At 39.7% G+C, this 26,710-nt stretch overlaps 1 protein-coding gene and 1 long non-coding RNA gene across 7 annotated transcripts in view; one reads left to right on the top strand and one right to left on the bottom strand.

The window, feature by feature from the left end:
- The window catches only part of LOC147757792 (uncharacterized), a 68,026-nt gene that overhangs the window by 37,584 nt on the left and 3,732 nt on the right, over window positions 1-26,710 (top strand). The gene's annotated exons all lie outside the window — the stretch shown is intronic.
- On the bottom strand, window positions 1,474-23,336 carry LOC111244203 (uncharacterized). 6 transcript variants are annotated; one of them, XM_022791009.2, is made up of 6 exons: window positions 23,004-23,336; window positions 14,207-14,366; window positions 9,720-9,864; window positions 8,080-8,148; window positions 4,467-4,598; window positions 1,474-3,899 (listed from the first exon to the last, which is right to left on the bottom strand). In XM_022791009.2, the coding sequence occupies exons 2-5, from the start codon at window positions 14,227-14,229 to the stop codon at window positions 4,491-4,493; spliced, it is 345 nt and encodes a 114-aa protein (XP_022646744.1). In that variant the 5' UTR covers window positions 14,230-14,366; window positions 23,004-23,336; the 3' UTR covers window positions 1,474-3,899; window positions 4,467-4,490. The 6 variants fall into 6 exon arrangements, with proteins under 6 accessions (XP_022646744.1, XP_086834830.1, XP_086834829.1 ...); XM_086978704.1 differs by having other exon boundaries at window positions 1,474-3,427; XM_086978703.1 differs by adding an exon at window positions 21,746-21,908 and having other exon boundaries at window positions 1,474-4,598; window positions 23,004-23,335.

The following is a 26,710-nucleotide window of genomic DNA, read 5'->3' as shown; positions in this document are numbered from 1 at the left end:
AATTCACAGTGATTCGACTACATCTATTAGGTAGAGCTTTAGAGTACGGATAGCAAATAAACGTTGCCCTACAGACGGTTAGTCCCCTACATTCGTATTAGTACCTGGGTATGCTTTATTGATTTAAATTTCGCCGCGGTTTGTAATAAGGCAACACTGTAAATTGCTTGATTCGCTGATTTCTGTGTAACACACACTATCTATTATATATCAACCAATAAAAGACAAGTGAATATAAATATTTAGAGATAATATTTGCTTTGTTCGTAAGCAGCTTTTGGACCATATGTTGCTCGATATTTAAATCATCTCTATTTTTATATGTTGCTAGGTCGCAACTTACACGCGCTTGATCTACTGGAGTTAAAATGAGTATATACATACATATATATATATATATATAAAATCTTTAACATGACTGACACTATCTCTATCACACAGACAATATTCATCACTCTCACCGCTGTCAAGTAGAAGCTTTTTTTTTCTATTAGAGGTTGAGGGGTAATGCATTATTATGCAAACCAGTTTTCACAACTTCGTTGTTTGTCTGACACTGTGGGACCCCTCGAAGGCTTGGGTTTTGGTTCGGGATATACTTTATTATTACTTCAAAACTAGGAACGGGCGTTGGGCTATTATTCTCTTTGTCACGTTCCGACTCGTCCTTCGTTGGGGCTCCCCTTCTCTCCGGGTATAGCAACTCTCGGGCGGGCTCTTGTGCACTTCTTTTCCATGGAAGCCGACTATAGGACATCGGCTCGTCTCAAGTTTGTCCTTCCGTTATTCTCTTGCGGCGCATCCTTTCGAGTTGTTCCTTTATTTCATAATGCTGTCAAGTAGAAGCCGGACAGTGGATCATTTTCAACGGGTCAGACGCGTACACTTTGCATTAGCTTATTTATCAATTTTTTTTAATCGGGAAAAATTTAAAAGAACACGACGTTTCCGCGTAATCGGATCGTGCTCATGAACACATGACCGCATTTTTGACGCTAACTAAACTACTAATTAGAAGGATACTCAGGGCTATATACTTTGTGTTAGTACGATTTCTTGGCCCGCAAAAGCCGAGCATGTTTTTCATCGTTTTACGGCCCAGGTGATATATTTACAGCTGTGTATCTTAAACATCTAATCGGTTTCAAGAGGAAATACTTGATAGGCCGCCAAACGGTTGAAAGGGGATTCGCCTACGGTCGTTTCATACTTTCCGATTTTCGCTGTGTTTTCGTTCTTCTTCTTAAGGAAAAGGTTTCGGTTGTTGCTGATCCTCTAGGACATGAAGCTTATCGGCTGCGTCCGATTTTTGATTCGAATATTTTATGAAAATTAACCTTGAACAGTGCCGATTATCTTGCACATTTTATACGCAAAGCTATACCTACTATATCAGCGGATGCAACTTCTCTGCTCTCAGATACTCTGAATGCTGAAAAATCAAACTGCACACGAAAAGATAAGTCGTTGTCCTTTTCTGTAAACGTCTTTATTGTAACGTTTTATACCTCTGTATATTATTATTATAATTATTCTTGTATTGGCCAACTTTTGCGGACACTACAACAAATTGCTTTAATACTATAGCGCAACTAAAATCGTAACATACGGTTATAATACCCTATTAACTCATGCATTACAGTATGCAATCGTTGCCGAGACTTCTAAGATTAGCACGGTGATCTCGTGGAAAACGTACTGGTTTGTTAGTTTTTTATATGTGGTTTTTTTTTTATTATCGTTATTTCTACAACCGCACTTTTGAAGTAGGCCACATATGCAAGCAAAAATCGGATTGCCTGTCAAAAGACTTTTTTATATACTTCGTTATCTCGGCAACGTTCTACACTGAGAGGTTTACCTTTACTCTTATAAATTAACGTCATTTCTTCGGTTAACTGTATCTACTATATATTATTAAACACAATGAAAGAATTTCGTTGTATTATAATAATGTTTGGAAAAGTTAGCTTTTCCTTTTTATCTATTTTTCTACGAGAATGTTTCAAGAAATGTAGTACCTATCTTTTACAGAGACTGACTTCTGTGTGGTAGTACTTTTTACAAAAGCGTTGCTATTTACCACTAAGTAGAAGAAAAGCACAAATTTGAATGGGCGTAGACTGACTTGCAAGCGAGAACTTTTATGCTCCAACGACTGGAAAAAAAACGAATGTTTTTAATTATGATGAAATCATCCAGGCATGGAACATTTTTCCCTAACTATTACTTCGTGTATAGTGTTTCGGTTGAAAGCTACGCTTTATTGAGGGACGAATACGTCTGTCTACATTTACCATTTCCAATAGACATCTTAGTTCAATGATTTAAGAGAACTTAATATTATTAATTCTACTAATTAGAATAGAAAGTTGAGTACCGTAAACGGCCTCAGCACAAACCGATATGTTCAATATTGATTGCTTTTTTTTTTACTTCGTCTAAACAAATACGTCCCTGCTATTTAGCAGCAGCCATACGCTAGAAAAGCTGAGAGATCAAGTGGAAAACATCTGTTATGTTATATGCCTACTTCTCCAGCTTTTAATATTATTATTTTAGCAATATAACTTTCGTTTGCTGTTCGGCACGCAACATGGTCATACGGTAGGCTGATATTGTCCTAGTAAGTCGTATTGTCGTAGGTAAGTTAACTGTCGATAATTTATTTTCTTTGAAGTACCTAACGCTGAGCTTCCGTCTTCCTGTGTACCAAATTCTTTTCGTCTTTAATTTACCTCTGTCCTTGTAATCGCGTATTCTATTACCTACAATACGTTGTACCCGTGTATCAAATGCAAGCACATATGACAAGTATGAGTACCTGTAGCGCCCGCACCCTTCAAGATAAGTTGCGCGTACTATGTATTACATGCCCCGAGGTACCTTTTATCGTTTTAGATTGTCTTATAATCGATTAGATTTAAGCCAGTATTACCATACTGTTGTTTGGTAATACTGGCTTAAATAAATTAATGGTAAGTGGCATTCATGCTATAGCAATAAAAGCGAAACGTTTTTTTCGCCATTAATAAACCTCCCGCCGACGTTATGAAACCTGCCGTGCCTTGAAGCGATTTTCTTTCCACTTAACGTTTTCAACAACTTACACAGTTGACGCTTGTGGCTTTCGTAATTCTAGTACCCGGAATAGCATACATTTATTTCCTTGACATGTAATATGCTAAGCGGATATGCTCTAACGGGACGGTCCCTACAAATCGTAATTACTGCTAAGCGTTCTTCTCTTTATTCTGCCCATTTTTTCCGCTCCACATTCGATTTCTCCCATGGCGCCTGCGTATAAATGCGACCTCCTTCCAATTCCAATCTACTACCGTCTCTTTTGCGCGTCCACCCCCAAAATCGTTGAATTTCATATAGAGGACACCGAACGTTTAGAGCGACAGATACAACGCAAGTGTCCCTACGGAAGTGAGTTATAATCGTTATTATGGTGGCCTGTTGTTTGTTGTGGCCTGTTGATCGATTATACGGGAAATTATGTATTTTTATTATTGTATGATATTGCTATGATACTGAAGGCGGATACATTATGTCAAGCCACTGAACCTTTTTCTTGTCGGTATGATTAAATTAACAGTTATGCTTCCTTCCTAACAGGAAGATATGTAGAATTGTACCTTTTTAAACAGCAAATTAACGATTAACGCAGGACACGATTAGGCGAAGACTGTTCATATGCAAGAAATGGCGTACTACTATTTATATACACTATTCCGGAAATATTCAAAACGTGACGTTACAGCTACGTCGTCCTATGCAGCTTTCTCCATGCACTACTTCAGCAAATGCCTACGACACGAACATGCTAACTTTTGCTTTTTCGGCAATGAAGTCAACCGATTCATTTTTGTTGTGGCCTTTTCACTAGGCCTCTGTAAAGAAGGTAACACGGTTTAGATGACCTTCCGAGGTCCGAGATAGAGGCGTCTATCTCTTTGCAAAATTTGACTTGTATGCTATTGTATCCGTAAGTTTTCCGTGAAATTTGAAAAATATTTATTGTTTTCTTATTCAATTATACTGGTCGTACAATTGCGAAGAATCTAAGGAGTTAGCAAAGCTTTTGTGGGGTATTGTTCGGTAACAGACATAAGTAAAAGAAAATAAGTGCATCGTAAGAGGGTTAATAGTCGGAGGATGAAATTCGGAAGTGACAGAATATGTCACAATAGAGATAAAAAGACACTAGTAAAGGTAATACCTCGCAAAGCTGAGTGGACAAGTGACAGACTTTTCCGCCTTCGTTTCCTGATCGTTTTTTCTCCCGTAATTTAGACATTTTCAGTATTCTGTCTTTATAGTTGTCCTATATCGCTGTTTTGCTTTTACATACGATAGCAATTTGGAAATAATTGTCTGTGTAAAATCGATGTAATTGCCCTGTCTTTTAGTGATGTTAGCATTTTTGCTATTAACAGTACTTAGACTAGTAATAATACCTCTATTGTAATTGACGATACGTTCTATTTGGTCGCGGGTGCGCGTCGCGTCTTGAAGCCCTTAAAAGTTGATTGAATTTTCATAGCTGCCTTCTCGAGTTCCGGGTCCGTTAAGTCAATATCGGCCAGCTCCTAAAACCCAGGTGCACCAATAAGGAAGATTCCAGCTAACGGCAAAGTTACCAACTTAACACCAATTATAATTATCCAAAATAAATGCGTAGCCGAAAGTAAGATAGCGTGCACAAAAAGACTACAACACAAAGGGTCAAAAACTTTCTATGCTACTTGATATATACATCCTCCTGCACTATGCGGCTCCCTAAACCGTTTGCCTTGTCTTGAGCCTATCAGGACGTAAACAAACAACAGCTGGCTGATAGCTTTCCGCCACAGATATACCACAGCGATGTTCATTTAAACTAAAAATATCACGTATTTTTGATACAAGTAATTGTACTAGTTTACACACAAAGGGCTTGTCTTATTGACCTCATTTATACACGAATGAACGCTGATTACCGTTATCCATATCGGTTTATTTGAAAAATATCGAAGAATGCCCGCGCCGAAACAAAAACGATACTTGAGTTCAACTACTTTGTTAGCCGGCGACAGAGTACGGTGTCAGGACGAGTATTTTCTACAGTTCTGGTTCTATCCTGGGAATGGCGAGCTTCGATTACTGATGCCTGTCTGTCCATGCGTATTCTGTGTACGTGGTCTAAGTCTGCCTGTGTGTGTGTAAAATTCAATGTTTTGGTCGTCAAGTACGCTCCTCCAGTTCTAGATAAGGTTACCGTCCGCTGTTAAATAGATCTGATATTTTGTTTTGAACAACGGAATTCGATACGACGCGTTCTTGTTTGCCTTTTGTTTTCGTTCCCAAATTAGTCTAGCTCGTTTGCACCCTTTGTTATACCGCATGAAGTCAGTTCAAAAGAACAACGTTCTACTAGCCTTTAGGTCGATGGCTAGGTAGCAGTAGCACCTACTTGTGCCGTGGCGTGGCGTAATCAGGTAGCAAACGAAAAGAGTAGCTTTTTATTCTAATCAGTCGCACGACGCATGCAGTCAGCATGGGTCTGAAGTGTCGAACGTTCATGTTGAGTCGCTCAGGTTGGCGCGCGCTAAAGTCGAGTGAATGCGGAGGGCTTCAATCATTAAGTTAGGCTACTCCTGTTATTTACTCTGCGCTACGAGATGAGCCCCATGAGAATACCACGCGAGCTGACTCGAGATAAAAATAAAAACAGGTGAAATAGCCTCAGATAAGTTGAACACGTGATGCCAAGTGCTCACACCGTGAGATGCGGTCAGATCGAATGTTTACGGCACTGGCTGATTCTTGCATCTGATTGTATTCCGTAAAAATGTTTATGAAGATTTTAAACCTGTTGCGGAAAAAATGCGTGGAAAGTGGAGATTTTCGAGAAGTGCGATTTTTTTTGTACGGAAAAAAGTGCTTAATATATTCTGTGCAAGCTGACTTCATCAGAGGCAGGCTCCAATAAACGATAAATGAGAAATGCTTAATTTATGCCATTCCATTTTTAAATAACATAGTGAGTAAATATCCCGAAGTCAATTTTATGGGACAATTGTGAGACTGCTGAGTATGTGTACAAGAACTTCATGTAACACCGACACATTCAAACATTGCCCTTTCTTCATTTACTCACCATACTCTGTGGCACTATAAAACAATAACATCGCTATCCAACGCGAGATAATCTTAGAAAGAACGACTATTTCCAAATTAGGTCATGATTATTATGTCGGTTGATCGCCGCCTGCCCGAGCGCTAACCCCAGACACTCCATTCTGTACTAATAATCAGCCCCATACTCAAAACGCTGCCCCATGGCGTGTTTTTTTTCAAGCAAACAGGATTTCATGCGCCATCCTTTGCACAAATAAGACTACTTTGAAAACAGCAAAAAAAAAAATTATTACATTTAGATACAACGAGTGCTAGCATTAGTGAAAAACAAAAAAAAATCATCGGCATCTAGCAAAGGAAAATTGCCCCTGCCAGCACCTGTACCTTTCTGTTTGCCTCGAACATCGTTACTCTCCTAGATAAAAGTACCCAGTTAATTTTGTACCGCTCGCTCCAATGGGGCAAATAATTTTACTAAATAATTTTTTTAGCTCTTACTCCAGAAGCCTTTAAGTGACTTTCAGAAAGATGTATCGTGGGCACATGTAACATGCCCAAGGCAAGCTAGAAACGGGTGTCCTCTTATTTTTCTAGAAAAAATAATATACGTGATTGTGTGCAGCGGTCTTCCCGGTTATGTTCACGAGGGACAGGAGACATCGTGTAAGACCCCAGCTAGTCAGAAAAACTCTGCCAAATTGTCAAGAAGGCAATTTCTTGTAAACGAAACGTATTTTATCAATGAAACTAGATATTACGGTGCGTGCTGGCTGCGGAGAACGATCGAGCCAAGAATGGTCACAAAGTTATGCCTCTGTCTGACTTTTTGGGTGTCGACTCCTGTTTGATAATATCTCAGAGAAGAATTATCGGAAAAATAAGGAACCACATGTAATAGCAAATATTTGTTTTCATCTAAAAGTAGGCAAATACACAATTCTGTCAACGAAATTTAGAGCAAGCGCAAAAGTTGTTACATTTCCTCTAGCCGACACCGGTTCATTAAGCACAGTGACCTCGAAAATACGAGCGCCTTCAACCTTTATTATGCCATGCCCGGTCGGTTTTCCCCATGTCCATTTGATTAGCAACTCTCCGCACGGCTTTATTCTTATCATTGTTCACTTAAAAAATATATATATTTTCTTTCGGATAATATTCTCGTTAGGATTTCATAGTTGAAGGTCGTCAGAGCTGATGGCCTAGATAAAAATTCAATTCTCCTTCTACCGCTGGCTTCAATTCTATTCACCCAGTTTGGGTAGATGGACTGTCGCCAATTTCTGCCGACCTATTAGTTGGTGTAACGAAAGTGACCTTCAGCAAAAGGCCGGCCACAGCCACAGAGAGTGCTTACCGATAGTGACCTCGACGAAGCTTGTAGAGGAGGTTTTATTAATGCAGATTAAATCAGGTAACTTTCTGCCCGCTGGAGCCTCTTGCAGTGTAACTAAGCGTCTGTGTCAGGCTTTCTACCTATGCTCGGTCTGAGTTAAAGGCTAACCCCAGTAGGCTCCACCCATAACAGGAAACACCGCATGAACTTGTTGTCTTTGTTGACGAGTGAGCTAAGCTGAGGCATCGTAAAATGTCACCACGAGTTCTTCTGTCTATAGCAGTCACAATCCCCTAAAAATGAAGGTGCTAACAGCCCTGCAGGATATCTGGCTGCCCATGGCAACAACAAGGTAACGGTTCGGCTAATGAAATCTCGCTGGTATTGTTTGAGCAGGAAGTTTTTAGTATATGGAATAAAAAAAAAAAGTTGATCTTTTTGTTTTATGCCTATAAACTAACAAATCTGTAAGAAGCTGGAAAACATCTACCTAGTCGAATCCGTTTGACTTACGTTTACATGTTCGTTTGAATACTAAAACGTTTATCGTATAGCCCAAAATGACTCTCGGGAAAACTAATCTTAATATTATTAGTCGAAGTCCAACAACTTACATCCGTTTCAGTTTTCTCTACTTCTGGGGGTGGGCTCGGCTCAACGGGCGCAGACGGCGTATCACTCTCCTGTAATGGATTACCATAGTCTTTTGCGATTAAATAACTTGTAGAAACTTATAACAACGCTATCGATTGTTTTGTGCTCGTTCTTGTGCTCTCCAAATTCATTTATAACCTATCACTACGCTTAACGGTGAAATGGCTTTAAAGAATCGTAGCCATATCTCAGTGTTTGAATGAAAGTTAAGTTCACTTAATTAATCAATAACAATTTTAAATAAATCCTGTTCCTAATGGTTCTTACATTTAAAAGAACTATAGCAGGCTACCGTAATCGAATCCGCCAACACTTTACTGTTAACACAGATATATATGATGGGTCGATCGGATTTGACGGGTGGCTTAGCAGTATTGGCTAGAACGGAACGAAGCTCTAGATCTCTTCACCCTATGAGGCCCCCAATCCGTATGATACCTAGAGGCAGAAACCTATGTAGGCGACAACGAAAGATGCAGACAATATCTTTTTCAATAATCACGAAATCCTCTTATGATTACTCGTGTACAGCATATAATTCTCACTTGATTTCTTGCATAGTAAACCACCAAATCGAGGAAAAATTGATTCGTACTTGAGTTGTGAGCGTAGACAGCCAATCGTCTCCTTATAAATAGAGATACTTAAATAAATGTTCTCAAGTATTCGACGATCCATTATCGACAATATATGTCTATTATATTTATAACTCAGTTTGTGTTTCATTGTTGTGAGGCATAACAAACGTAAGAAAATGTAAAAAAAAAAAAGGCAATCGACGTCATCGATGCATCACCTAATTGGCCTAATACACATGTCATTGGTATTCAGCCTACGTAGACCGATGGTCGATGACATGCGTAAGGTCCAGGGAGTGGATGATTAGATAGCACCCAATTACTTGTTGTAAATAGTAAACTAACAATAAAATTATTCCTGACGTGTGCGCAAAAAAGAAATTAAATACATTTTTTTTTTTAGCAAATAGTGTTTATCTACTAGGTCATCATACTCATACAGTATGATGGCAAATCCTGTCTAATTAATTACTATAATGATATTAGTGACAATTAAACTTATGGGCTGATGTGATAAATCAGTTTTATTATCAGTATGGTGATGGTTTCCTCTTGCTTAGTTGCTTCTCATATATCGTGTATTAGGCTTAACGTTGAATCTTTGACGGTATTGCAACTTTTTATTTTATTGCAGTGGTCACCTGTTATTGTTATGCCAAGCTAACTCTTTCGGCCATGAATGGCCTGGTGTCGAGCTTTGTCAGTCTTCCATTTTATCTTCGCGATGTATGTGTCTTTCGAGAGTCTGTCCCCTTTTAATGGGAGTCAGACCGTCGAAACGCAACCTGAGGTGTAAATTTTGTTACATTTAATACTTCTGAAAAATGTATGGACTTGACGGGTCGGTCCGATGATAGCATCAATAGCCCACGTTTCGATGACACTAGCCCGATAAATTTGTGTTTACTCCTTTCAAGATTGAAACAATGGTTGTTTGATAAGGAAGAACCTCTCTCAAATTGTCAAAAATATTTTTGGCCTTGACCTACGCAGATTAGATATAGCTGCATTTCGATGCGTACCTTTTTTGCCAAGGCGCCTCCTTTTTTGAGTCCGCGAAACTGTTTTTGAATCTTTGATGCGGCTTGGGCTAATTCAGAGTCGTTTAAATCAATATCGGCGAGCTCATCAGCAAGTTGCTGCTCTGCAGAAGATGTCGAGGCGTCACTGTTTGACAAAATCAAAAAAAGAATCATTTCATGAAGAACTTGTCTATAAGAGGCTCTTCTAGTGAGCTATCTATCTTCCTCACAAGTGAGGTTTAAAATTAGTTATTATCGCTGTGTATTCATCATATATGTATATAGAAGTGATTAGATTTCATTATTTTATATATTATGGCAGCCGATTAGCCCCTAGGCGTGCTTTCAGCAAGACCACGGAAGAATTAGCACAGGAAACGACGGTACAAATCACCTTTCATCTCAGTAAAGTAGAATATTTATATTGATTTGAACTTGTTGAACTCCTAACTGTTACTAATAGAATCACTACTAAAAAACCTATCCACTAAAAGTATCTTGTCTCCTTAAATGATCTGAGCATGGCGAGGCGTCACGTGGAACCGGGCTGCATTTCTCCTCTGACAGTTAACTCAGCTTCTATTTTCTATAGTCGTCTTGCATCCTCAACCATTACAACGCCTGCTATTATTGCGCAAGTCGAACGGTACACTGTATGTGGACCCGTCTTTCTAGAGAGAAGAGACAAAGCAGCCATCAGTCATCAACACGATTATAAAGCCTCATTCCACTCTAATAATAATATATTTTGTCATTAGTTGGCTAATTCATATACGTATACAAGGTTATTGCGTTGCTAGTTATACACCCACCACGTGGCGCACCTGTTCCGGCTTCGTAACTATCCAGTTGGCGGTTATGATATCAGACAATCTATTGCGGCACAGCTAACCTCTGTAGTCAACCCGCTATTAACGCAGCTATTTTAGCGGGTAGAAGAAATCGAGAAAGGCGAGAGAAGCCTTAAAGATACCGAAAGGAGCGGAAAATGGCAGTGCGAGTTAAGTAAAAAGAAGGTTACAAGTGAAAAAAAAAATTAGAAGCGATTTCAATTTCAGAAATTCAAATTGATACATCTTCCAGAGACGTGGACTTCGTTTATAAATCGTCCAGAGTAAGGGCTTTTTCTCGCGTCTCATTCATGTGAAAAAACCGAGTACACGTTTTACATAATATCTAGATATCTATACTATTGGAAGAGTGTTTCAGTGGTGGTAGCCTGCAATACTAAGTAGAGAGTTTCAAGTAAATATAGGCTTTAAGTCTGTTTAGGATCAATGCGATTAGAAGCGAAATTTTAATGGCAACTCAGATGAGATTAGTTCAAAATAGTCCGCAAAACAATCTATACATTCGGATCACAATAAGACGTCCCTGGTTATCCGTAGCGCATAACATATTCGATTCCGTAGTGGAAATTCCAATAGTACTTGTCGTTGCTAGTAAATCAATCGCCTTTATCCGTCCGTAGATAACTTTAAACCGCAATAAATTATACGGGTCGATGGACACGCTTTGTAAACACTTACGGATAGATAGCCTATCACTTTTTTCGATGGCGCTGCCTCTTTCCGTCAAGTCGTGGATTTACACAAGGCCATTTTGAATCAAATGTCCCTTACTGGTAAACTATTCCCGTGGAACGGCAATATGAAACGAGACACCATTATTTATGCCCTATCTTTTATTATTAAAACTTTCGTGGAAGATAAAAAGTTAGCGAGCCCTAATGCACACTTTATTTCGACCTTTTTCTTTCTGAAATTAGGCTGTATACCTGGTGTGCGACAGTTTGAACCGGGCACGGAAAAGTCACTTTTGTTATTTTCAGCACAAAAAGACATACGCATGATCTATTTAAAATATGGTACCTTCTCAATGTTTTTTTGTTTGGTTCCTGTTTCAGTATCTGTTACTTGTATAATTATGGTGTTTATTTATACGTAACTCCACTTCATCATTTACCTGCGATAAAAAACTTTCAACATATACACCTATATGAAGCATATACCCATCGGCGGATTAGCCACAAGCTCGCTTCACCTAATAAGACTTACACTTACAACTATTTGAAACGTATCAGAGGTAGATTATGAGTAATATACTAATACCCTAGACAGCCTGCATTGTTACAACTGAATGAAAACAAAGGCCTAGCTAGTGAGAAAAGCTCATAAAGCTTAAGGCTGCGTCACGTAAGTACTCGACCTTTCTGCTGACTAACGTCGTCCATTGCAAAATGACAAGCGACACTGATCGTATCTGTCGAAAAATTGAGGATCGAAAATCCATAATTTGGTCGAGACGGTGGCTCTATATATCCAGTTTGGTACTAGAAAAGGTGATTCCTCAACGGCCGTGTGACGTCATATACGATTATACAGTGGTACATTACGAGCCGCATTGTAGGACAAAGTTAAGTTTGAGCAGTGCCAGCTAATTAGCGGGTGAGCAGCTATTGAAAAAATATGCCAATGTTCAAACTGTAGCAAAATGTATTCAAATTAGTTAAAAAATCGCTTTTTGACAATGATTAATTAGGATTATTTTGATATCGTTCAAAAGCGTATTTACCCGCGCATATTTAAATTCGGCCTTGGATTCGACCTGAATCCTAGCCTCGAGCAATAAGCGATAATAATAATAATAAGCATATCCAAATTCTTACCAATTTTTAAAAACGTCAACAGGCTTATGGTAAGCAGCCATATATATATAATATAAATATATATGTATTAGCCAATTGCAACACACTATAGCGGGACTTTTTTAAACAGCTATTAGAATAATAAAACTAATGAAACTAGATAAAATAAAACTGTGTTACTTTACACTGGTATCGTATATGTGTCGATGAACGAATCGTCCTCAAACTGCTGACAAATGATCTGTATTTAAATAATCACAAACGCAATAGATTTCTGCAACCGAATTTCAAATAGTCACGGTTAATTCTAATACTTTATACTATGCACATGTATGGTGGTGGTGAAGCGCTTCCTGGTGATTTTGCACGTTTTCATACGTAAAATGTCGAAATTGATAGAAGAATAGATGTTACTGAAGAGCAGAAGACACTGGTCGGCACAGCACAAATGTGAGTCTGCCGAAACGTCTTATGCACTCGTCAACATTGCTAGGGAAAGGAAAAAATACTGCCGCCGTTACTGCGTAACATCACTAACAACGGGAATCTAGAAAGGTGTACTACGAGACAAAAAGGACGTGTAATTATCTACAAAGTCCAAGGAGATACCTTTGCCACGTACGACGTTTCCAGAGCAGACTGAAAGACCGTGGACCCGCTGTGTCAAAGATTTCGCTTCGCTAGCAATTCAAAAAAGGTTAGGCTCGAAAGCGATCAGCTTATCAAGAAACTCTGCTTGAAGGCTCGTAAGAAACGAGCCCGTCTTCTTTGGGCGAGGCCGGTCAAAACTTGAACGTTGCTACTTCAAATCACTGAAAGCTGCGACTAAAAAAGTCTACTTCTCTAACGAACTTTATTTCGAAATTGTCGGAAAAAATGTCTATCATGACTTCAAATATATTGACGAACGAATTCCTGATAATTGACTTGCGCCGAAAATCAAACATCCATCAAGATTTATGACCCGGTCCGTGACTTCTGGCAAAGGTACTGAGATAATACGTTTCGCATATGTTGAGGTTCCAGCAAGGAACCGAAACAAAAGGATCTGAGGAAGCAAGATGCATCTCAGGTATGGGAATGGTTCACTGAGGGTAACTACGGCTTCAAGCACGATGGGGCGTTTTGTCACAGAGCTTGGGTACTCACTGTCCACGACGCTCAGGTCCTGTCATAGTCTTCAAATTCGACAGACCTTAGTTTCATTTAAAAAAAAAAAATGCCTAAGAAATCGTAAAATTACGGGTTCGGGAAAGTAATAAATGTTCTAAGCCTCTGTGAAAAATCGCCGAGGTATGGCAATAGAATTTGCTCATGGCTGAGACAGCGAACAACTGCACTAGAAGCACGCCCCAAAAAATGGCGGCAGTTATCGGTGCCAGAGGCGGTGCCACAAAATGCTGATATTTGCAATTATATCACATCAGAAGTTAAAAAATGTTTGCGGATTTTTTTTATCAACATGTAGGCTACTGGTCTAAATAGTACGGCCTTCATTTACCAAGAAGTAACAAGTAGGTATATCCACGCTTTAACAATTGTAAATTTTATTACCACCATTTGCGTGGTACTTACATTGGGTTTAACATAAATCCAAAAACATAAAACAAATTGAGCTCGATCAGTGAAACTCTAACACTCATACTTAACAGTATTTCTATTATTTATGTTCTAAGAGATTGATTGCAGGTTCGCAAAGGCGTTGCACATCAGAGTACGCCTCTGAACTGCTTATATATATATATATATATATATATACATGCATGCAGTGCACGATCTCGGGTGAGCTTCAATAGATAACTATGTTAGTGTAATTAATAGGCGTATGCTTCAAACCTACCCGTTTTCTCCGTTGGCCTTCATTGTTGCGATTTCTCAGAAAAGTGCACAAGTTGTACAGTCACTTCGAAACACCTACTGATGCGTCGGCCCGTGGCTGGCTTTCTAAGACTGTTTTACGTACGCTAGAAAGCCGGTATGAATAATGATTTGTTCAGCATCTATGGACAATATATAGGAAGAAAATTAACGTTTTAGTGTCATGTAACAAATAAACATTAGAGGCATACGAATACTCCTTTGTACGGGTCTAAAGTTATATAGAGGAAGGACTATCTAGAGTCTGACACGCATAAAAGTATCGAGTATCCGGAAAGTGTTTGAAAGGCTGTTTGACGAATAAATTGATGTACACATAATAAAAGAAAATTTGATGGTTGATGCGAATCGTACAGGATAAAAGGTTTCAACTGCGAGCTAGATCGCAAAAAAACGCAGCGGCAACATATAATAAGAGTAGATTTTACGTTGTCTAAATAAACGTAAGGGTTTCATTCTTAAATATGTAATATGTAAATAAATTCAAAAGAACGTAATATGGTTTTCGTTGCGGTTCAGCCTTATGGTCAACGATTCAAGTCGTAGTTTTATCAAGAGCATCAACGTTCATAAAAGGCCTTCGACTGTGCTCTGGCGCGTGCTGTCTACTCGGCATTTTCTAGTAAAGAAGTTTAAAGGACGTGAAACGAGCTAATTTCAGTAACGAGTTTTATCGATTCTTCTACTGGTCCTAACCCCTTTCTTATCTTTGAATGCCCGTCCCGCGTTGCATCTCGATCTTTCACGAATAGCCTATAACAGTTCTTAGCACTCTACCAGTGTCCTTTCAGCAGCAGGCGAGAAACATGAATAGGACCACGTAATAGTAGTAGGATAGTTAAAGGTTACCCTCAGCAAACTCGCTCATATGGATCTAGTTCTCCTTTGTTCATTTGTATTGATTCGGAAGCATAACGCAGATGGCCGGCGCCCTATCTCCCCGTTTCAAACTAGATTAGCTAACATTAGTGTAATGTCCTTGCGAATGTCGAAGCTCACTGTATAAATACACATACGTAGACGTGTGTCATTTTCTGTCTAGTTGCTTTCTTCCGGCCACTCTTCTCGGTTCTACTTCGGATACAATCCAACATGAAGGCGAGCTGAGATCGTGCTTATACGTCGAAGCATAAGAAAGGAGCGTTCCATTAAGACAACGTACGAATCTACGTTCACCTGCTTTCTATGTGGCCTTAAATAAAGGCTAAGGTATCAGTTCGTGAAGAATATATTTCGTATCAGTTAATGGCGAATGTTAAAAAATTTACATTTCACAAGCCGAAGGTAATACCAAGTATAATAGCATGGTACAAAAGCGGAAACTACCTTGTAAGTGGCTATCGACTCAGACAATATCTACTGAGAACGTGGGTAGAATATAGATTGCTGTTTTCGATGAATTCAAAGTAATTGCATCTGGTTTTGTGCCAGAATAGCGTTATTTCTGGTAGTCTTGCCCTTGGAAAACTAACTTAAGTATTGCCATTGCCTGCTGCAAGGATTGCGTACGGTAGATTTGAAACTGAGTCGAATTATACAGAATTTAAGTTGAACGTACAACTTGTTTTTTTGCTGCGGACTTTTTTTCATTAACAAGTGCCGTCACGGAAGGGGCTTCAGGAGGTCTGTGGTCATGTCACTGGTCAATTTCACTCGATACCTGTCTATCGCTACAGATGGGACAGCAGCACGATTCACAGATCGCTGTACTGGCTCATCTGCGGTTTCACAAGCCTTTATTCATGTATCCATAACCCAGTGGGCCACAAAATACAGGCTATTTTTAATCTATGTATTTTGATAGAAGATTTTTGAGGAATTTTTTAGGACTTGAACGGTTTTGAAGCCTCTTAACTGACTTTTGACCTTCTAGTTTTCAATTAATTACGTGATCCGTTTCAAACGAAAGTCTACAGCAGAATCATAAACTATATATACTTATATATTAGTTGTAGCTTTCACTTACATCAACGTTGGTTAGCTAATAAAATAGTTAGATTAAACAGAGACTTATTTGTACTGAGCAAATTCCCATTTCACTAAAGGACGCTAACGAGTGCACCCAAAAAAAAGTTAGCGAGTCATGCATGAGGAAAAGTCTTTGAAAATGCCTTTTTCTTCCCTCCTATTTATTATCCAATATGCAATCTTTATTGAGTTATACTAAATATATGCTGAACTGAAGGCACTCATTGTTAGATTTCTAGGAACGTTCAGTTATGAATAGCGTTGTTTTTGAGATACAAGATTCAGATAAGCTACGAAAGTTTATATCTGTATACCGGGTTAGGAAGAACCTCACGCACCAAAAATATATGTCAGCTTTTGAATACACCAGACGTACCAGACCTCACACCTTAGCAATCGTACATAAAACTTAGATTTAGTGTCATATTTAAACATTTTACCAATACATCTCAGCTGCTATAGCAGTGACACTTTGTTTTGTGGAAAGCTCCTCTCTTTTCACCCCACCTGTTCCGGTTGAATATTTCAATTAGCCTCGAAAATCGTGCACAGTCCAATATTTTGCATGAAGACATAAGTCTGCAGTATTATGTGCTATCGCCGAGCATTCCATTAGCCGTTTTTCGAGCGGGTAGCGAGAAAAATCGGCGTCGTAACTTAATGTGTGTTGTAAATTCACTATATAAATTCACTACAAGGCCTAATTTGACTTGAGACGGAAGGCATTTCAAGGTAGAAACGCAATAGGCTCTTTTGACAAACAACAGTCTTCTCGCATTTTCTCTACACATTGCCCCTTCTCCTCTATAGAATTCCGACATGGGCCGAACAATTGAAACAAAACACCATTTCGTAAAACCAGCGTTTGCTGCCTCTTTCACGACTAGAGAAACCGCGATGACGATGCCAGTGCCAGCAATAGCGACGGCTCTCTGAGAGCAGAAAAGCTCCGACCACGTCTTCCTTAGAACGCTACTGCTCCATCAAGGGCAGGCGAAATCGGTGCAAGCCCTCCGAACTAGAGTAGAACAGCGAGAATGAAGGCCCATAAGCAACACAGGCGGAAAAAAGGTGTTGCAGGACAGATGCAATCATTTTTCTATTTCATAGCAACTTAACGTTCGCGAGCTGTTGCGTTGCTGCGGCTCCGAAAATGATGATGGTGTCCCAGTGCGAAATAGCAACGACGCTAGAGAGATCGAGTCATATTGGATGTCGGGTGGGCTATACAAAACTAAATGCAACAAAAATTGTGCCCAGACCCACATAATGACCGATCCAGTACATTCACCTATGACATCTCTACGACTTCGTCGTTTTTCGAATAGTCCTGCTAATGAGCTCTTTAAGAATTTGACCTGTTTTCAGTGTGTCCTAGGAACTGGATTGTATTAAATGAAAGCGAATGAGGTTTTATTCAAGCGTTTACAGAAGGTGCACTTCAATCAAAGTGATATCACAGTCTGAGGTGGTTACACTTTATAGGTAGACGGCGGCCATAATAAGTGTCCTTTTGCTCTCTTACGTCAGACAGCATGGACCACTATAAAAGCCCACCTCGTTATTACTTTGGGTAGTGTCCGGTCATTCCAATACATGACAAGACAAGATTAGGGAAAACATTTTTTGTGGTATAGTTTATACAATTCTCTCTTTATTCTCAGTGGCAGCATGTTCAGATGACGGTTTTTCCTAACTGAGAATTTTCTTCCACCCGAACAGCTTTAAAAGTATTCATCTTAGTATATGTCTGTCGGTATTGTACGGCGGTATTGATCTGACCAACTTTTTTTTTTATCATTCCGGGCATAAACGCTTTTTCGCTATTAAAATCTTTAGCTCTGAGTCGCTTCCTAGATACTAGGTTTCAATTTGTGTTCGATACTAATCTTGTCCATTTCCCGAATCCCCTGGTGATTCCTAGTCGCAGTTAACTGCTTACAGCAAAGCTACCAATAACTCCAACACCATGGTAGCGTCCTTTTTTCCGCTTCAAGTGACCTATTAACGCTAATCCTCGGTTGCTTGTATCCATTTATGTAAGCCCCACCCAAACAACAAGCTTGATTCAGCTTGTTGACAAATTTGACAAGCTTAATTTTCACACAGATCCGCTGAAACTGTGTTTTAGGCTAACTATTTCATTGGATATTTTGCACAAAAGCTTAGGAACTGACAATAAGAAAACTAATCAGAAACGAGTTCTCTAGTTTCTATGCTTAAAGTATATTAACGTTTCAACACTATCATGTTCTTTCTAAGCTACGTAACTTTCAAATATTTAGGGCTATCTGTGGGCTTCGAACATCCCTCATTTGCCTCAAATCTTTTTTTCAACCGACACTTAGACGTGTCCGAGTGTGTCGAAAAGCGTATCCCCTTGTAACGTGTTTACACGCTAAGTCTAGAAATACGTGCTGGTCTACGCATGTCCGTCTGTAGACACACAACGACGCGCGTCTTTGTACAATGACTAAGGCACAACGAAGGAAAATCAGGAAAAGCCATCAAAAGTAAGAGCCAAAGAGGATAATGAGGCTGCCAGCAGACGGCACGTTTTAAGGCCCAATTTCCTATTTGGCGTTCAGTATTAACACAACAGGCTCTGTCTTACTAATATGTGCCACTTTCATAGTTTCCGTAACAAGCATATGTTTACGTCAATTTTCCCTTCGGTTTAGCGACACTTGTGGACATTTCTACTGGTGGCTACTGCAAACGTGGTTTGCAGGCGATAATTTTCAATCCACTGGGCCAACGTATGACGATTCAAGATGGCAAACGTAACTACTATTACAGTCACGACCTTGTCCACTTTTACGTATTCTTCTATAATATTAGCAGTATCGATACAGTTTAGCTACGCTGGCCCTTATCTATTCTCAAGCATGCCCAGGGGTGCAATCGAAGTTTGATTCGGCCTTCGGCGATCCCCTTTAAGACTGACCAAATAGGTCCTTTCCTTGGTAGCCTTTCACTGGTCCCCTTGTTTCTTCCTCGCTTGCTGTGGATAGGATCACCGGCCACCGTTAGGCACGTTACCTGATCAGCACAGTTAGGCCCTCATCCGACAAAACTACCTCTGCCGCACCTTAATGTTCGACATGCCAACAGCTCCCGACGCCATTGCCCATCATGCCGAGGTCAATTCCATTGAAATATTTCATCGTCGGGGGCTGTTGGCCCGCTTTTCTGTCTCCTTCTATTTTCTTCTGCTGCTTTCCCTTTGGCGCTACTTTCGTTTCAAGGCCCCGAAACGTGTTCCGCACATGACCCAACAATACGAGATGCTGCTTGTCCTCGTTATATAGTAACACCTGCGCTCTGCATCACAATCAAAGTCAGCAACTCTGAAGGTAGAACAAAATAAACGGGGCGGGTTGGTCAAGATCGGACTACCTACAGTAAAAGAGCAGGCAGGTGGCCATTGCCCTAAGGAAATAATCCGACTGGCAGGCAATGAGAATGCAAGCGTTTCGTTTCAATGTAGAAACGAAGCAACGGCTGGCTGAAGACGTTTATCGAGGGTGGTAACTCTCTCTTTAGAACCCCTTTGGAGTTGCATTATTTATTTGATCGTCGATATGTATATCGATGATATCGATTGTATCGTCGATAAATTTATTAGTGATGGTGATCGGAAAATAAAGTTTATTTTCGATCTATACAGGACCATGTGGCGTCAGAAGAAAACCGACAGATAAATCGAGAGCAAATGCCTAAGCCTATTTGTTGATTCTATTCCTGATAGACTGCTAAGTCAATATGGCCGACTCGAGCACAGGTAGAAGTAAATGAGCTATTTGTGTATATAGATACAATACCTGTCATATATGACAGACCGATATGGATAAAAAAAAGCGGCATCGAAGCCATCGATATATCTTCGCTGACGTACAGCTCGTAATGAGGGTCGATGGCCGATTCTTTTTGACTTTTTTTAACAATAATTCGTTGTATCAGAATATTCCACGATAAAATTTCGTTTATACAGAACAGCTGGATCGTGAAATCTATTGCCGTTTGATGGATCGATTACGTGCTAATGATAATGTAAACTTTCCAGCAAGTGTTCATGAAAAATTAGCAACTTCCGTAGTTGGTCAGACAGGCCATTTTGTATGATATAAATTATGCCTTTGGCATGTCTTATAGATTGAATGGAACGACCTCTGTGTGGTCGTAATAACGTCACACCTGTCACATATTTGGTAAGCTGAACTCAAGACTCGTCACAGTTCTAAGTGAACACAGCAGATAGATCCTCTAGATAGGAGGACGCTGCTCAAATACGATGAGCTGATGAAAAGTATTATTAGATTAGTAAATCTCTGGTGGTCTCTGTTTTTGTGTGTCGTTTCCCTATTCAAACTTTTCTTGACTGTTATTAAGTGTGTCATATTCGATTACAGATTGGTCTAAGTAAAACGCAGTATCGTGGCGTAGCCGACATTGCATAATGGTATACAGCATTGTGGGATTTACAATTTCAGTAGTAAAAAGAGATTTTCGACGAAGTCGGTGCAGGCCCAGAAATAGAGGCCTATTTGTTATTTACCGTTGGCTCATTAGAACAGGAAGAGCAGTTATGCCACTAGAATTGCTCGTTCCATTGTAGAACGACGAGTTGAAAAGGGAAGGAAAACTGAAGTTAGCAAATGACTTTTGTGTGTGCCAGTGAAATATATTAGGGACTGCTCATCAATACGATGCTGTTAGACTATATATGGATCAACATAGTTCATCTCAATAATGCATATAACCCTTCTTATTGAAACGTCACCGCAGTCAATGTATATAGAGCACAAACGATGCCAATACGTTCTAAAGGCTTAACGCAGTCTGATAGCGGCATTGCCTTCTAACAAAGCGACCCTTCGCCATTGTCCTTATCAAAGGGAACTGTTGCTGCATCACTGTATGAGTATTGTCTCCTGCAACATTTTTCCGTACGTTATTATTTAGTGTCCTTGTGGATGCGTGCATTTTTATATTGGGTCTGAAGTCTCTCATTAAGGCATCAATTTTCCTCGCTAGGCTTTAGGATATAATAGCTTTGCACTTTCCCATAAAAGCAAGGTTTTACATAAATGCCGCCTGCGCTCAGTCCAATTCAGAAGTCGGAGCAATCAGGACGACCTTTAAATGTGAATCCGAAAGTCTTCCAATGAAGCTACTTGAGCTTTCTTTATCCGGAATCACGTGGAACTAGCACTCATGTTAGTTTCTTCTAGTTTATTCTAGAACCCCGCGCCGATTCTCCCCTGGTCGCTAAACTGGCGCCGCGGCTGGTCGTTAGAATACAATAGAGGAAGCAGCCGCAACTGCATCATATGGCTATCATTCGTCTCACGTACGGTGTTTTTTTTTCTTTCGTCACATTGAAATGATTCTATTCGGTGAAGCGATGGTCTTGCTAAGTCATGCCAACGTCGCGCCAGACACGAAGCGACTGCTCAGCTGATCCTGCGAAAAACGAGAGGAAAACTTGCGGACAAAGAAGAATCAATGATCAGCGATTAGAAGAACTTACTTGGGCTTTATGGTTATTTGCGAAGGTATTATCAGTCGAGGAGGACATGGATGAACGTGACCCGCTAGCCGATGTTGAGGGCTCGGTAGTTCAGTAAATCAATATGTGGCTTACGGACTGTCTCGTGATTATGAAGCAAAAATATATATATGGACATATCCGGCTGTGGAAACAAGGACATTCAAATTAAAAAAAAAAAAAGCCAATTTTGTTTCTATTTAAATGGTGATAACTAAAAGAACCTGAGCACTGAGTCATGAGAAAATTCACTAGGGACTGAAAAAATGTGAGATTAGACAGTGTTTTGTTAGTAATTTTAAAACACATTTTTACATCCTAAACAAAGGTAGTACACACACTGGACCAATATTTTGATTGCCGGCTTGATGTTACGTCGTTTCCTCCTAACAACGCGGTTATTCAAAACGACATCTACTTCAAATGATACATGTACGTAATTTTCCAATATAGCTTAAGCAAGTAATAACACTGTGGTATCATCTGCAGCGCAGAATAACACGATCTGCGGAAGCGTTTTCCCTCGTCGGAAAGTCACCCAAGTCTAGGAGTTCTCTTAATTTTTTTCGTTGGGGAATCTGCCTGTCTCACCAGCAGGACTACTGGTTTGACCGAAAAGACAAATAACCGTCATTTTCATCGATAATTACCGAAAAAGTCTCTTGAATTTGCCACATTCATTCGATCGAGATGGACAAACAGATGATGACTAGTGGAGTGGACTGAGTGCGGTGAAGGTCTCCCAACTAATAACAAAAACAGAATCTGGACCGTCTAAATTCTTAAGAATCGAGTTGGAAATAGCAAGATAAAAAAGCATAGTAGCAAAGCTACGCACTGGGAAAGTGGTGTGTACATTAATTACTGCAATTTGGATGGAACTTGCTCGCTAAGACTATCACTCCGTTAAAAAACAGTTCCTATTGTTGAATACAATAATTAATCCAGATAATGTTTTGATGACCTTTTGCAAGGCTAACAATCGTCGCTGGAATAGATGCCAATGATTGTAAGTTTATTTGTACCAGTGATAAGGTGCATCACTTCTAGAAATTAGCCTATTTGAAGGATAACAGGCGTCAAGCATACGATATCGTAAGAGACAAGGGATCAGAATACTCTGCTTAAGTGCAAACTACCATGAGCATTGTCAGGCATGAGCATTTCTTTGCTCCGACACATCTCTAGGAAAGAAAGACTTATCTGATTGTAACAAATTTAATATTAAACACTCACTCACTTGTGGTTTATAGCTTTGTCGTTTTGCTGCCCTCTTCCCTTATCCTTATTATTTTTCGGGTTGTTAATCCATAGCACTTGATTGCTACTCACGATTAGCCTTTATAAGTTATACCCGCTACTTCTTTCTTGTTGAAGTGACCACAACACTTTAAAAGTTTTATATTATGCAGTTATCGTAATTAATTCAATATCACAGTTGGATGAAAGCAGCGCTTGTTCACAATCAATCTGGCGTCTAAATGCGGTCTTTTGTCCGTTACGCTATGAGCAGCCGACCGAGGTACGCGCGTGGGGTTGCGGACCAGATCTGCTTCATCTGGGTGGACGTGAACTAGATGCGGTAATATGCGGCTTGGGAGAGGGATCTTCAGGGGAAAGGGTGTTTTGGTAAGGAGGAACCCATGGAGAAGAGTTACACAAACGACGAATCAGAAAATCAGTATCTTCCGCAGCTACGGTTTTAACATTATATGCCTATATAGTAAAACAGGTAATTGGCCAAGGGCATAAATAAGGTGATAAAATCGACTCTCGACAAGAATTTTACCAGGTACTGTTGATGCTGCTTCCGGAAGCACGCCTAGAGCAAATCGCTTCTTCTGTTTATTGTCATCGTCATTATTAGCCAGACGTCCTTGAGACATCAAGCCGGACCACGAATAACGTTTCAGACGAGTTAGTTCGGGCACCCTAACAATCGTTCTAAGTCTGCATACACTATAAACACATAAATGTTCCTTCAAAGGAGATCTAGTTCCAAATTACCGAAGCAAGTATATCACCCCCTCGAGTCCGAATTTAGCCAATGCATTTTTGACTTAAAATGGCTCCGAGTTGACCTAGCCCGCTGGGTAGCACTGATTCAGACAGAACGATGTTTCTGTTAGTCGCTTGAGGCCTTCATTTACTTATCTGATCAGAGATACTGAGTAAATTCGAATGTGTCCCTGGCAATGATCGTTGCTGCCCGATATCTCGTGCATAATCAGAGATACGAGCTAAGCAACAAGACTGTATAGCGACCGACAACAACAGATCTACAATCGACTAAACCACCTAGAAACCTAGAAAGAACTAGAAGGGCAGGAAGCTTAGTTCCTCTGATATTGACGTCCGGAGCCATATTGCTTTGGTAAGCTATTGTATTCCCTTTTCTGTCGTAGAGTCCCCTGCAGGTACGGCTGCTTATTGTAAGGTTCTGCGAAGTTCTAAGACAATCTTTTTATTCTCTCTACTAACGCAAATGTCTATGGTAATTATTTGACGGGACAGAAATACTACAACGAGAATAGCACAGGCTTACTTGTTAATTCGAGCCGAGTTCTAAGTGCTCGCAGAAGCCCAACTAATCTGGGAAATTAGGACTTCGAACGGAAAAGAAGGTGTCGACTGACAAGACCAGATCAGTTGCATCGCCTTAATAAGACGGAACGAACGACATTGAGTAAACGAGGGAAGCAATGAAGGGTATCGTTTTTATTGGGTAGCTAGGATAATGTGGTCTAACAAAGATAGAACGAAAGCTCTGCTTATTTAGTGGCCCCAGCGGCTGTATAATAATGACATTGCCTAGCTAGTGGCAACAGTAAATGCTTTGCAGTTGCTCGTTTGGCCTCTGCTGGTATAACTCCGATTTCAGACACACCCAGGCACAAATAAGGGGGTTATATAGCAAGTAACCTAAAAAAATAAACGTTTGAAGAGGGCTTTTGAGCATACATAGTTTTCGATGATATATTTTGTTTGTAGTCGGTTAGAAACAGTTCAAAGCAGGACATTTTGCAAGACACTTTGTACGCCTTACATATTAGTTATGCAATTACTTTCCTCGATGTTTATTTTTTACCAGAAGGGAGTCCGAGCATAACGTTGGCCATTATTTAGATATGTTATTACGAAAACAAACAATGAGGACATAAATGCTTTGTGTAATTGTCCACCTAGTGATCGTTTGTAACACCCGAACAAAAACAGCCTGTACCATACATTGTTTAGTTGTTTTGACCAAGTGTTTCAGTGAGAACAAAGAAACAGTGAATATCTGTTTTTAAAAAAATTTGCCTGCGCGAAAGTATTCGGAAGTAAGCATATTTTTATTAACGTTAGTGATTAGAATAGATAGGGTCTAGTATAAAAGAAAAGGTTACTATCTATAGTAAATTGGCAAACACTCAAGCATAGAGTAGAATCAGAATTCTGAATAAAGATGTGTGTTTTGTTTATCTACAGTAGTTTGCAGTTACCTAAACCTATCGCTTGTATAAATAAGTGGTATGAGTGAAAGGTCGGTTCAGTGTTAGGCCGGTTATGAAACTTCTACTATTGCTACACCAGCGTATAAAACCTAGCAATATCTATTCTCAGCGGCAAACAATAGTATGATCCTTGTTATGCGTATAGATATTATTCACAGATATTAGCCTAACATACAAAAATGTCATTCCGTCGGTATTGGGCAGGTCTGCTAACCAATACATTTAAATAATCTAAACAATTACCATAGAAATTTTTCTTTAAAGAGTTTCAGATGTTTAATATCTAATGTCGTAGAGGGTTAGATGAGACAGCCATTGAGATAACCGTTTCGGCCAGATAATGGCATAGCCATGACGGATATAGGATGAACCGCTTTCTAATTTTTGGTCGATTTTTGACGATTTCTGCGCATCGGTTACAGGGCATGGTACTAGATTATCATCAATGCCCTTAACGTCAACGCGATTATTATTATCGACACCCGATATGACTGAGTATATGATCAACGGTTGGGTACGCATCGCTACACAACCTCTAAACGACTAGACATTGCCAAGGGCAGCGTCAAGGTCATAGGAAATGTCATTGGGGTCCTTTAAGGCGGCGTGGTCAATTAGGTTTATTGAATCGCATTGACAAACTATAATACTAGATTTGATCTTGCTTATTGATTTTAAGCGAAAAATCAGTGTACGAAAATTGGTTTCTATTTCATTGCGTTAAACGTCGTTTTTAAAATACTGCGGAAATGTAGAGTTTAGGAGGACTATCCTAGCCAGTTTTAGAGAGTCTGATGGACGAGACATTTTTATCACTATCCCGGCACTGCGAGAAATGTCAAACACGTACATAATGAATGGCCCGGCAAATCAACTTTTTAGCTTAGCAGATCCCGCTTAGCCCAGAAACTGCTTAAAAACGCCAACATGATTCACTTTTTTTGCTGCAAGCAGTCTCCGCGTTCCCTAATATCACCTAGTTCCTTATATAATAATAAATGATATTCATTGTTAGAGCACTTTTCATAGCTGTAGCTGTTACGATAGATCAACTTCTAACTAACCATACTCTGATAAACGATGACATTCAAACACAGTTCTATAACGAGATATTAGATTCTGCTGATAAAAAGAGCTCCTAATCAAAAGTCCAAAGAGAAAGCCCGCTACGGTTCCATCAGCTTCTCACTCAAATTTTCCACCAAACGCCCTAGACAGCATACTGGTATGAAATGTGGATAGCAAGCAGAGTTTTACGCAACAGAAATCACGCCTTCTGACGAGTACGCAGGTAGCACCAGTGAATAACTACGCAGGCCAAATGGTATAAGTACACTATGGCCATTACCATGTGTACTTACACGAGTGCAGATCTCCGATAGGCACGACCAGGTGAACGAGATGAACTATTAATTAGTATCGCTGTTTTACCTTAGGCAACTAATTGCTA

This window comes from Varroa destructor, unplaced genomic scaffold, assembly GCF_002443255.2.
Source record: "Varroa destructor unplaced genomic scaffold, Vdes_3.0 BEIS01000002.1, whole genome shotgun sequence".
Classification (NCBI taxonomy): Eukaryota; Metazoa; Arthropoda; class Arachnida; order Mesostigmata; family Varroidae; genus Varroa; species Varroa destructor.
The sequence above is the reverse complement of the archived record's forward strand: the minus strand, read 5'-3'. Positions and strand labels throughout refer to the sequence as shown.

Excerpts from the sequence above, each read along its gene's own strand:
- LOC111244203 (XM_022791009.2), bottom strand. The coding sequence starts at position 14,229 with ATGAAGGCCAACGGAGAAAACGG. Across the intron at positions 9,865-14,206 it reads AAGGCCAACGGAGAAAACGG|TGACGCCTCGACATCTTCTG; the intron begins GTAGGTTTGAAG and ends TTTGTCAAACAG. Across the intron at positions 8,149-9,719 it reads GAGGCGCCTTGGCAAAAAAG|GAGAGTGATACGCCGTCTGC; the intron begins GTACGCATCGAA and ends AATCCATTACAG.